This window comes from Montipora foliosa, chromosome 6, assembly GCF_036669935.1.
Source record: "Montipora foliosa isolate CH-2021 chromosome 6, ASM3666993v2, whole genome shotgun sequence".
NCBI classification, from domain to species: Eukaryota; Metazoa; Cnidaria; class Anthozoa; order Scleractinia; family Acroporidae; genus Montipora; species Montipora foliosa.
This window is the reverse complement of record NC_090874.1, coordinates 66,239,265-66,251,764: the sequence shown is the minus strand read 5'-3', so window position 1 is coordinate 66,251,764 and position 12,500 is coordinate 66,239,265. Positions and strand designations below refer to the sequence as shown.

Here is a 12,500-nt window from a genome sequence, read left to right as displayed (position 1 = left end):
ATTTGAGTTCCAGCCTCTCCGCTAAATCGATACCAACCAGACAACGGTGAATCGCACAAGCTACCAATGCTGCTGTTAACATAGGTCATTGCTCGGTTGGACTCGTTTAGAAATCCGTAGTTGGAACATTCTAAAACATTCAATTTTTAAAACAGATAACATTTTGAGGATTATTGTGCTACATGGGCTGAAGAAAGACATAATCTCATGTCCCATCGGAATTCAGTTTCTCGAAACTTGAAGATCGGATATTCAGTGAGTTCTAAATTTAACAGTGCTCCCGACCCTCCAGTTTCTTGAAGGTATATGCCAATTGCTAAGTGGTGCGCTTTTTTTCGAATTCCGCACGCAAGACGAATTTAATCGATGCGTTAATTTTCTAAACAGCTCTTGGGTTTGTATTGTCATTGCAATCAAACATCTGTTATCAAGTGACAAACCTTCGAACAGCCGGGCAAGTACACCCATGATTTTCAAATGCGTATTAAACATGAAGTTTTGATCGTAAAAGGGACAAATCTTTTCCTAAGGACGAAACATTGGCTAAAGGTTAGCGTTGGGACAAGCCTTTTAACGGGTTAACCGTGGAAATTGTCTATCAAAATGAAAGATCATTTTTCCTGCATAAAAATTTAAGCATGGTTGTTAAAAAGGTTGCCTATGTCGATAAAAGGAACTATGCGAAGAATTTCTTTCAAATCCCATTCTCATAAATTAAATCTTGTCATCAGAAGCACAACGACAAATTTTGGAATTAGGAACGGCTTCACACTTGCACAATAAAAAAAAAAAAAGAAATTATAAGACGCTATCAAATCGGACAAAAAGGGCACCTGGCGAGTGCTTTATGAGATCCTAGTCAAGGAAAAAAAAAAAAAAAAGGAAATTGAACTCAACTGTCAGCGACAGTTGTCATGATGTCTCAGACCAAGAGACTATGAGGGTGATAGTCTCTTGCTCAGACTCATTTGTGAGTAGGTTGTTTAAGCAACGACCAGCGCAACGTCTACGAAAACCCAAATTCACAATAAAAGTAAGCGCTATCGTCATTACTCTATCGCAATTACTCTCTCCTAATCACTTTGGAGAATACGGGTGAATTATCCTGCAACTGGATTCGTACGAGAAGTTTTAACTTTAAACGGTACGTTCACTATGTTGTCGTAAAGGCTAAATATTGGTTGCTTTACGTTTTTCTTTTGTAGAGTGCGACAAAGAAGTGCATTAGCATGTGTGCCGCACAGGCAGCACTTCTATTGCTTTCTTTGAATCAATAATTTGTTGCGGTTGACGCACACGTCGTCGTTGCTTAAAACCTCCAGTGACAATTCCCAACAAACGGTTTAACCATTTCTCAACCATTGGATGGACTTAAATTGGAAAGAAAAACAACCTATATCTTCATCACACTTGACTTTCCTTGATATATGTTTTTTGGTATTAATTACTCTTTTGTGGCCCCATTTTGCGCACTCTGTTGAGTGTCCGGCTGATTTCTAGGTGAAGATTACTTATACAACATTTTAATAATATCTTCGATTTTTCACGACCTGCACAAAAACCTACTAGAAAGTATTTTCAGCTGATAATCACTGTTGACTCTGCATCTTCCCTTAAGTGTGCTTACCATTGGACACAGTGTCGTTGTAACTAATAACTGTGTAAGTAGCTGTGAAGTGGAACCATCTCCTATAAAGGTCCGTGTTTGCAACCACCACTTCTAGGCTCTGACCTTCGTGCGAGTAAAATGTTACCGTGCCAGATAAGAGATCACTACACACTCTTGTACTCGGTTTGCCATCTGCGTAGGTTCCATTTTGAATTTCCACGTAACCAAAAGTGCATGTTTCGTTCCACCATGAAATGTACATGGATTGAATCACTAACTTGACTTTTTCTCCTTTCTTCGCCTCGATCTGCCAGCTGTAATGTGGATACATGCATTCATAGTAATATATGGAAACTGAGATGATTCCATCCGTTCCATTCAAAAAACGTTGCTTCGAAAACTCTAAAAAACCAAAGTAAATATATTATTACCTTTTAACAAAAGAAATAATTTCCGATGAATGAAACAATAAGTAACTTCAACAAGAATCCTGAATACACTTGGCAACACAAATCGGGACAGCGTAGTCAGTGGGCACGGAACTGTCAACGTTAAAAAAGCACGGTGACTGATAGATACTTATACAAATTTAAATACAAACTTTGAATTTCTTTAATTTGATAACAACAATCCGCCTTTGTTAATTTCTCAGTTCTTAATTCAAATGCCAATAGAAAATGCCAATAAAAACTGAAAGAAAACAAGACCAATCATTTCAATAAGGAATCGAAGGTGTTATGTAAAAGCTGATACTAGCCAGAATTCTCGTCTTCGCAAATTAACCTCGTCTCATATAAAAGATCTGAAGTAATTCAAATTTTGGGGAGTCTGTTCACATTTGTCGTAATTTTCATTTCGGTATCTTTGATCTTTCGTTCGACGATCTCTTGTTGAAGAGCAAGAAGTACTTCCTGTATGCTTAAGTTACAGAAGGTGGTGGGAGAAATATGAAATAGGTTAAAAGGGACCTAAGGAACCTTTGACATCGGCAAGACAAAGGAAAGCATACTGACAAACAGAAAACAGAATCTGGAACAGAAAAATCTGCATAGTGTATTCTTTAGGAACATTAAATTTAGGGATCAGCAAACTTTGAGTTTCCTGAGCAAAGGAGATGAGAACTGAGAAAGCAACTGAAGATGTAATAATGGTAGCACAAAAACAAGCCACCAGAACAAGATCAACTAAACACCACCGTGACAAATAGAACATGCTAAATGCTTTTGTTTATAGTGAAAGTGCACTTAGCTATCAAGCTAGTTTACAGGCACTCCACTTTTAACAATGTGAAAGAAACAATTCAAAGTTAACAGAAACGTTATTAAGAACCCCAACTGGCAGGAGGCAACCAGTTGGCTATTTACAAAGCGTGGTAGAGTTGAATCCGGGACAACCGGAAACAAATCCTAACCAGAGGATAGAACGGGATTTGAACCCGGAGCAGCCGCATGCAAACCCAACGTCCTAACCACTCGACCACGCTGCCTCCTTTGTGAATGCTGCGTGGAGACGAAACTGTAGCCCATTTGGTTTGTGAATGTAATGTGGCTCAGTACAAGAAATGATCGGCATGATTAAATTGCACAGGTTATCAATTGAAAACTGCCCAAAGCGCATGACCTAGAACACGCAGATAAGTGGTACGAGCACAGGCAAGAAAAGGGTTCTGAAAACAAAAATTTCAAAATCCTTTGGGATAAGAAGATTAAAACAGATAACATCATTGAGCAATCCGGACCGGACATTCTAATTCTTGAGAACGAGAGTAGATCCTGCAAGATTATGAAAAAGAAATTTCACAAAACCCGGAAATTTTACAAAAGTTACAAAACTTGCAAATTTTGCAATCTGTGTCACACAGCAAGGCACAAGGCCGACCAATGCAAGAGCAACAAAAACAACAAATTTCACCAAAACTGCAAATCCAACAAAAATAACAAAAAATTGCAATTTCAATATGGGTAATGTTTAGTGGTAGTGCACTTACAGTGTCACCGGGTTGTAAGAGTGTCTATGGTGCCAATGGGCCCGCAGCGCGTGCATAAATCACTAAAATAAACAGGTCTGTTTGTTAGCGTGCTTGAGTTTCAACAAAATGAGACCCAAAATAGTCAAGAATTTGAGACACTGAAAACTACAATAAGGCAGCTGCTATTCCCAAAACGATGGAATTACCTGGTGATATACACTCTTTTAATAAGTCTAATATATTCCGTTTTCCGCTAATGACGTCGAACTCGTGCTTTCAAATTTTATTCAGATATGTACAAAGGCTTAAAACAACAAAAGGAATCGGATATTGTTTTTATGTCGCAAATTTTGTTGCTGATGGCAAAATATTTTATTCTTCCTTCTGCTCTTCCTAAAAACTGTGTATCACCATTTATTGACTTTTGCAGCAATATTTGATTTTTAATTAAAGCAGACTAACAAAATCTGTACCTTGGTTAGATCGCATTTTTTGCGCGTTAAAATAGAATTTTCGGTCCTGCGTTTCAGTTACAAGGTGGTATATTTTTGAGATCATCCATACAGATACTAATCCCGCCGGACAGGGCTTAACTTCGGTGAAGTTTTGTATTGGAAAGCTGTCAGACTTTCAGAGAGCACGCTTAGACTTGTGGTGAAAAAGAAGCTGCGAGGGAACTCGAAAGTGATCAACATGTCAGCCAATGCTTCTCTTTTCTCTTTTACTCGCTTCAGTCTTTCTGAGTTTAGTATTTTGCTAGTAACCACGTCTTCTTAGGGAGCTATTTAGTTAAGACATCTACCATGAAACTATAATGATATACGGTACCAAAACAATTTCGTGTACTATTACAGCTACATATTGCAAAGATAACTTGAATCTCCTGAAAGACAAAACGCAGCTCAGTTGACGATATGGAATAAAGCGCTGTGTTACTGCACTACGACATGTACGCAATGAATGCCTATTTTTTTGTGAAAGTGACCTTGCTCTATGCTATATATACACAGCTCTGAACAATTTGTACTACCGGTAAGTTGATAGAACTGATAAGAGATTAAGATAAAACGGATATGTAGATATAAATGAGAATCCGACGGCCAGCATGTGAATATTAATTCAGTAATATTTTACTTAATATTTGTGAGCTACGAAACCGCATCACGAAAAAGACGAAAAGATAATGCGTAGCATGTTAACTGAAATTATGTACAATTGTGAACAACTGTTTCCTTTCCGATGACATAGGTTAATAAGGAGAAAGTTGCTATGTACTAATTGAGTGTTCAATTTTGGTAAAAAACACAATTTTAATGTTTCTATCGCACCATGTCAATATAAGAGTAGAATTAGTGCTCTCGCAGTCCTGCTATCCCAGAGTCGAGGACGGTTGCTTTAAGAACAAAGCATACATATATATGGCGACTACGGGACCGGCTGCTCAAAGGTGGGCGGCAATTCTGAAGTTCAGCCGACATGGAGCCAAGAAGGTTATACGGTGAAAGAGAAATTATTTTGGCTGGTTCTTCGCGAGTCTGACTCCCCCTTGTGCACACAGGCTTTAGGAACGAGCAATGTATGCGGTTTCTTCTGTTGTCACCTGTCTTTGTTATTCCCTAAGCCTAGTCCCACGGTTTTCCCGTCTGTGCTGTTGCACAATCTCTGCCAGGCACGATCAAGATGGGGTGATGTTTAGGGCTTTTCAATGATACGCTTGTAGCAACATGATGCGCTATTATAATTTGTGTTAAAGTTAAGTTTTGCTGCTGCATGCGGGATGTTTTGTAATGTTTGTAGAATTTGCAATTTTTGGAGTTTTTGTTAGAATTATTCCAGGTGTGCAGTTTGTTGCAATTTTTGAAGTTTTTGTAAAGATTGTTCTGGGCGTACAATGTTTTGCAATGTTTTGTGAAATCTGCAATTTTTGTAGCATTTGTAGTTTTTGTTAAATTTGTCATTGCCACATTTCCAATTTTGCGAGTTTAATTTCAATTTTTGTAAAAGTTGCAGCTTTTGTTGCATTTGTTTTTCCCAGTTAGGGTGAGAAGCAATTTCTTGCAATATTTTTATTTTTTTTCAGAATTCCTGCTTTGTTATTGGGTGCACAATTTTCTGCAATCTATTAGTCAGGGTAAACTCCCAAATGACTGGAAATCTGCTACAGTTACACCCCTTCTCAAGCAAGGCGATCGAGACGACGTAAACAACTATCGTCCGATCTGGGTTAACCCAGTTGTGGTATTTGAGAGAATCGTTTACGAACAATTATATGCCTATTTAGAGGTATACTATGTTAACATCAGTCGGGTGTTCATGCAATTCATTCAACTGTCACAGCTCTGCTAGAGATATTGGGAAAATCAAAGCGGTTATTTTCCTAGATCTAAACAAAACTTTCGATACCGTTGACCACAAGCTTCTTTTATCTAAGCTTGACTTTTATGGTTTATCTGGGAACTCACAAAATGGTTTCAGTCGTAATTGGAGAACCGTACACAACAATGCTCAGTTGGTGGGTTCTTATCTGACAGCCGTATATTGACCTGCGGTGCCCCTCAGAGGACCATCTTCGGCCCACTCTTATTCTTGGTATATATAACTGACCTTCCAAATTGTTTGTAACACTGTGAACCGAGGATGTACGCCGATGATAAGCATTTTAGGTATGCGAATAATGATGTAGGCAGCATTGAATCTTGTTTTAGTGAGGACCTTGAATACTTGGTTACATGCAAGCAAACTTACTCTAAATATGATAGGATCTGAACAAAGGCTAAATACCATTGCTGCTCCCCCCTACGCAATGCTTGAAAACATTCGTTGCAGCGTCGTGGAGAGGGTTGCGGAAAGTAGGCTCTATTCTACTTAAGCAACGATAAGGTGTATGTTACATTAGACAATGTTTCGTGCAACTTGTCTTGCAAGACAAGTTGCACGAAAAATTGCAATAGCGTCGCAACGAACATATATATAAAATCCAGGAGGCGACGATTACCCTCCTAACCTATATGAACGCGTAACTATACATCCACGATGATGAAAAACTTAAGGGCACAGCGTTTACCTGTCGTTGAGGATGTTGGCTCTTCATATCCGGTGCTGGCACAGTAACCATAGTAGCAAGAGCTTGATGGTATGGACGTCAGATTATAAACGTAAAATCCACTGCAGTTGCGAATACTGATGTAAACCGAAGCCTCACAGCATCCTCGATGTCCCACGAAACACACTTTACGCACGACAGCACCATCCTCCACAGAGGAGTGTCCTCCAGTAAGCCAGCCTGGATACAGAGCACCGCAATGACACATCTTAACGCAAGTGTCAGCCATTTGGTTTCCAGCTTCTCCGCCAAACCGGTGCCAGCCAGGCTTGAATCTGTCCGTGCAAGGATCAACCGATAAACCGTCCAATCTGTATGTTGCTGATACACTGGGATCATTGAGAACTCTGTAGTTTGTACATTCTGAGGACAATTTAAAAAGGAATTATTAAATCCCATCGACTTCGTTATCTTGTAATGAGCGCAATATTGGTAATACGGGTCTAAGTCAACTGGTATTTTGTTTCCATGGTGTTTTTAAAAGCGCATCCAGCAAATCGAGATATCACGCTGGTTGACATACACCGAAACTGCAGTGTCCCTTTGGTGCTTTAACGTCCCTTTGTTAACGAAACAATGGATAAAGACACATAAGGAGGACAAGAACGGTTTTCTGTGACCGGTAAAATTCAGAAGGAATGTGAGGGTTTTTTAGGATAAGATAAGATAAGATAAGATCAACTTTATTTAATCACGCTAGCCTATTCAACAATGTAAAAAACAATAGCTGTTTTCCAGTAGGGGCGTAAGCTAACTAAAGAATTAAAATATACTAAATATACTAACAACGATGATTAAAACTATTTATACATTAAATATAACCCTAAATAGAATAATTAAAATATACTAAATATACAAACAACCATGATCAAAACTATTCGTGCGTTTGATATAACCCTAAGAAATATATTATTATATGACATTTGGTCTATAGTTTGAAATAAGCTTATCGAACATAGGCAAAGCCTCACAATTACGTATTTCATTTGGTAAGGAATTCCAGACCCTATCACCATTGTAGCTGAAACTCTTCCTTAAAAATTCAGTCTTTGGCAACGGGAAGGGCCAACTTATTATCAGCGTTCCTTATATGATAACTGTTGGCTGAGCACGAGTTCTTAAAGATATTAGAAAGCCTTACAGGTGCCAAGTTATGGAGAACCTTAAACATTTGCCTAGCCTTAATATCAAATCTGCTTTCGCTAAGTAAACTCCAGCCAAGATGACGTAAGGCTAATTCAGACTGTCCAGCCGTGTTTTTATAACGCATGATTACCCTAGCGCATCTGCTATGGAGTCTCTGAAGCCTTTCAGCTAATACACTTCCTAATGAATCCCAAACCTCACAACAATAATCAAAGTGGGGCATAATTAGAGCATTATAAACAGAAACAAGTACATCTCGACTTGCAAAACCTCTAAGCCGTTTTAGAGCACTAATTCCTGATGTAATCTTTTTAGTTATTTCTTCAATATGCTTGCTCCACTCCAAGTATTTTGGTATCTCTGACTCTTTTGATCGGATCACTCCCAATACATACATTGGTTCCAAGGGAAGCTTAGCCACTCTTTGACGTAAGCCGATAAGCATATACTATGTCTTCCCTACATCAAGACTTCGCTTATTTGCTTGTAACCACAATCTAATTTTTTCCAAGTCTTCACTAAGTCCTAATTCGATTTCTTCAATACGTTTTCCATAGGCTGTTAAGCTGGTATCGTCAGCAAACATTCTTGGTGTGGTGTGTTTGAGGCAATTTGGCAAATCATTAATGCAAACCAATAAGAAAAGTGGGCCCAGAATTGAACCCTGAGGGATTCCACAAGATATTGCTCTTAAACCAAATTGTTTACCATTCACCTGGCATGTTTGCTTCCGATCCAGTAAATAAGAAGCAAGAAGATTATAAGTGCAGCATCTCTAATACCACAAGCCTCAAGTTTACCAAGTAAGAGCACGTGATTTACCGTATCGAAGGCCTTTTGTAGGTCAAGAAAGATAACTAGGTTATAAAGGCCGCGATCCTTGTTGTAATACCACATAGGTCCACATTAGTTTTTGCAAAGTCAAAAGTTTGAAGAAGACTTTATTTTTTACTAGATAATCAGGATCTCACAACCAGTAGCCTATAACTCCAATACTAGGACTAACGGCATTTTTATTTTTAGACGAGTTATTGAATAAGATTTGGATTGCACGAGTGACCATTCTCAATCCCATGGGTGATAATTTGTAATGAAAGACTTGCGATTAGATGGAAGGGTCTTCAGTATTTCGCGGGAAAATCAATCTAAAAATAATTCGGTCTGTAAAAACTCCGTTCCCCAGAGACAATAAAGTCATGAGCTCGTGAGGTAATTCAATGAATCTTGAAAGCATGACCGTCATACCTGATTATTTTTTTGCCACGCCTATTTTCTGCTGGGAAAGGCATTTCCGTTCTATTTTGAGGTCCGAAAACAGCTTTAAAGACACCATAAACACTTTCAACAGACCTGTTTCGTATTTTGATTTAGGTACGCCCTAAGGGCCTATTTTCTAGTGAACACGGACTTACACTCGTACAATCATCACGCTCACTGACATAGTGGGTATTGGGCTGTTATGTGGATCCCGAAAATCCTGGAGATGGTTGGAGAAGCCAAGAATACGATCTCTATGCAGATCTTGCAGATCTTGCAGATTATGCGGATTGTGCAGATTATGCACATTGAGCAGTTTTTGATTTTTCTCTTTTTTAGATAATTATACCTACCCTTTGTTTAATCGGTAGTTTTCATTATTCACAAAGTCATCTTTTCTCGCCTTTTCGTGCGAAAGAAGCAAGGATGGCACACTCGGTTAGTGCGCGGCCTTGGTGCAAGAGGTCTTGAGTTCGATTCCCGGATCTCGCATCCTTGACTCCTTTCCTTTTCGTGTAGCAAGTAGCTTTAAATACCCGTAAAACGGAGCACTGATGGAGAGGGGGGAGTAAAATGAGCGCACCGTCGACCTTAGGTTTGTCAGTTGAATTACTGTTACGAGTTATCAACGTTAAATAAGGTCTACTTTACTTTACTCTAGATACTGGATCAAGTGCCATAAACCAATGCCAGGCGCGGTTAGGCTAACTTGTATTTTTACTGGTTTGCCGCTGGCATGCAAACATAACCGTAAGAAAGCTTAAATAAGTATGTAAATATTCAGATGCCCTGTTGTGTTGTGTATTAAACCACTGCTTTCGAATTGCTTGATAAGCTATGGCACTTTTATTTGTTTGTCTGTCTCACTGTGTATATAGTTCACTGAAGATTTGTTTGTCAGTTTTAATAGATGTCGTCTGTGTTGAAAGCTCGATTTCAGAGTCCTAAGAAGGCGATTTACAGGTTTTTTGCTGCCTAGCAAGTTGCATTGGTTAAAATATAACATACAAAATGTAAGGAAGTTCAAATACACTAATTACTTAAGAAGCATTCTATTCCCTTCAAGTGCACGTGTTACACTTTGTACTGTTGACTTCGTAGTTATAGGCTGTAAAACTCGCAATTTGTAATTTTGAATTTTTTTTTTTTAATATATGGAGGGGAAGTTTTATGAAAGTACAGAAATAAATGCCTACATGTAATTCTTACGCAAAAAAGGCAGGGAAAGAAGAGCACGCGTTGCTCATATAAGGAGGAAACCATGTACAGTAAATTCCCTACTTTTCGGCCAAATTTGGCAAGTGTCCCAAAAAAAAAAAAGCATTCTCAAACCGATCTGCCATACGAATGAACTGCGGGTAAAAATACGAGTCACTAGCTCCTTCGGCGAACATGGTATGTTGACAGAAGGGTAAAACTGGAGACTGAAAAACGTGATACAGCTTGAAGTATTAAGTACCTCTTACGCTTATTTATACATGCCATGCTACACCACAGCCAAAAAGTATTTACTACAAAGTCCACGAGCCCACATCGCTCAGTCGTGAAGTTCACTCCCAATAAAAAGAGCTATGTTGATGCAAACCTGGCATATTTTCGCACGAAGAGCAAATCTCTGCCATCATTTTGGATGCTGATTTTCGTTGATTCAATTGATCGGGTGTGTGTTCCTGCACGAAAAATCCATTATCGTAAGGGTACTTATACCCAAATCTAAAGGAATGTTGCGTTGACCCAGTCCCAAGGTTTCCCGCTTTGCGTAATCTCCACATGACGCATAAAGCCACGTGATATCTGTTTGTGATTATTTATACCAACAAAGGGACATCACATATCAATGCATAACTCTTCTTTCAGGTTACCAAATGAAAAAGTACTGGATCTGCACAATCCGACTGCAATCTGTAACATATGTATTTTGACATGACCATCTCAATTACAAAAGGTAAATCATTTTATGGTTATTTATTCATTTCTTTATTTATTATCTACAGCCAGCTATCTCTTACCTGGTGGCTTTGTTGCTGGGGTGACGGAAGGGCTACTAGGTGAAGATACTGTTCAACAAGAGAAAAATAAAATATCGTTTTTAATGACTTATTATGCTGTAAGCATCCAATCACTTACTAGCTATAATGCATTCTATTCTTATAAAGCTTTCAACAAGGTAGTGGGTGTCACTCAACAAGACAAGGTTCGCGCTACAGGGTCCAAACCACAACGTGTGGGATTACGGACCCAGCGTTTTCCGAAGTACCTGATTTCCTTATATGGTTCCCTATTTAACTATAGGGAAGAGGATGAAGAAGTATGGAAAGACTCTTTGTTTTCCTGCTGGATGGGGTCGCATTTTCACGAGTGGATTGGGGTGGGGTTTGCATTTTCAACAGAGTTCCCGACAGAGTTACTGGAATGGGGTCGCAAATTGCCGAAATTTGGGGGTAAAAAAAATTCTGGCTAGTGGGATTTAAAAATGGAAAGATTTGCTGTAAAAAAAAAAGTTGTTACAGAAACAACTGAAGCGGAATATTTACGGGATAGAAAATGCACTAGCATGTTTTTCCTGTAGATGGAAAGTAAAGTGTTCCTTCTTTAGTACACCAAATGTGACGCTTCAGTCTAGGATTTATGTAAGGTTTGTATGCAAACAGAATGTGACTAAGTTGGGGTCGCTAAAATTACATTTACCCAAAAGGGACTAAGATGAGGTCTATACTTGGCCATAAAAATTGAGAGACCATAAAGGGGTAGCGAACATTGACCCGAGGAAAACCCCTCCCCACCAGGGCTTTGTTTACATGTTGGTATTGTGTCGGGCTAGCTTGCATCTAGCCTTCACAGTCACAGACCTCGTTACAATCAAATCGTGGGACAAACCAAAAGAAGAAAGACCTAACTCAAATATGTTGATGAAACTCTGCTATTGCCGATCACTAGATGAATTGGAACGAAGGCAAGGACACGACATACTAAAAGTAAAGTTTATCTGATCTTGGGTATGCAGGTACATTGAAAACGATGGCATAACCACATTATATACCTGACAAGAAACACAATCTATGAATTTGTTTTCAGAACACCGTAAACTGACACTGACCCCAGGTGCTGGTGTTTTACCACCTCGATCATCCTTACAGCAAAAATCAGAAACGGGAGACGATCCAGTTTTTTAAAACAGATCACTGAGAATTTTCTTATTAATAATCACTGCAATGCAAACTGAAGCTTTACCAGAAAATAATTAAAGGAATTTACCTTACTTTGTAACTTCACATGATAATCTCAAAGCAGTTCAGTTGTATTGTTCACTGATAATTGTTTCATAAAAGGTTCATTCTACCCATCGTATACTAGCTTTTACTCACATGAGGACGAAGAAGGTAAAGTTCTTGGAGTCCCAGACGGGTAAGACATCG

The 12,500-nt window shown here is 38.8% G+C and overlaps 1 protein-coding gene across 1 annotated transcript in view; it reads right to left on the bottom strand.

Moving 5' to 3' along the window:
• The window catches only part of LOC138008190 (uncharacterized), a 109,702-nt gene that overhangs the window by 46,044 nt on the left and 51,158 nt on the right, over positions 1-12,500 (bottom strand). Inside the window, exons 10-14 of the mRNA XM_068855422.1 lie at positions 12,450-12,500; positions 11,094-11,141; positions 6,643-7,044; positions 1,628-2,011; positions 1-130 (exon numbers count right to left, since the gene is read on the bottom strand). The exon at positions 1-130 is cut by the window's left edge and continues 251 nt beyond it; the exon at positions 12,450-12,500 is cut by the window's right edge and continues 6 nt beyond it. Coding sequence (XP_068711523.1) covers positions 1-130; positions 1,628-2,011; positions 6,643-7,044; positions 11,094-11,141; positions 12,450-12,500 — 1,015 coding nt within the window. The remainder of the gene's footprint in view (positions 131-1,627; positions 2,012-6,642; positions 7,045-11,093; positions 11,142-12,449) is intronic.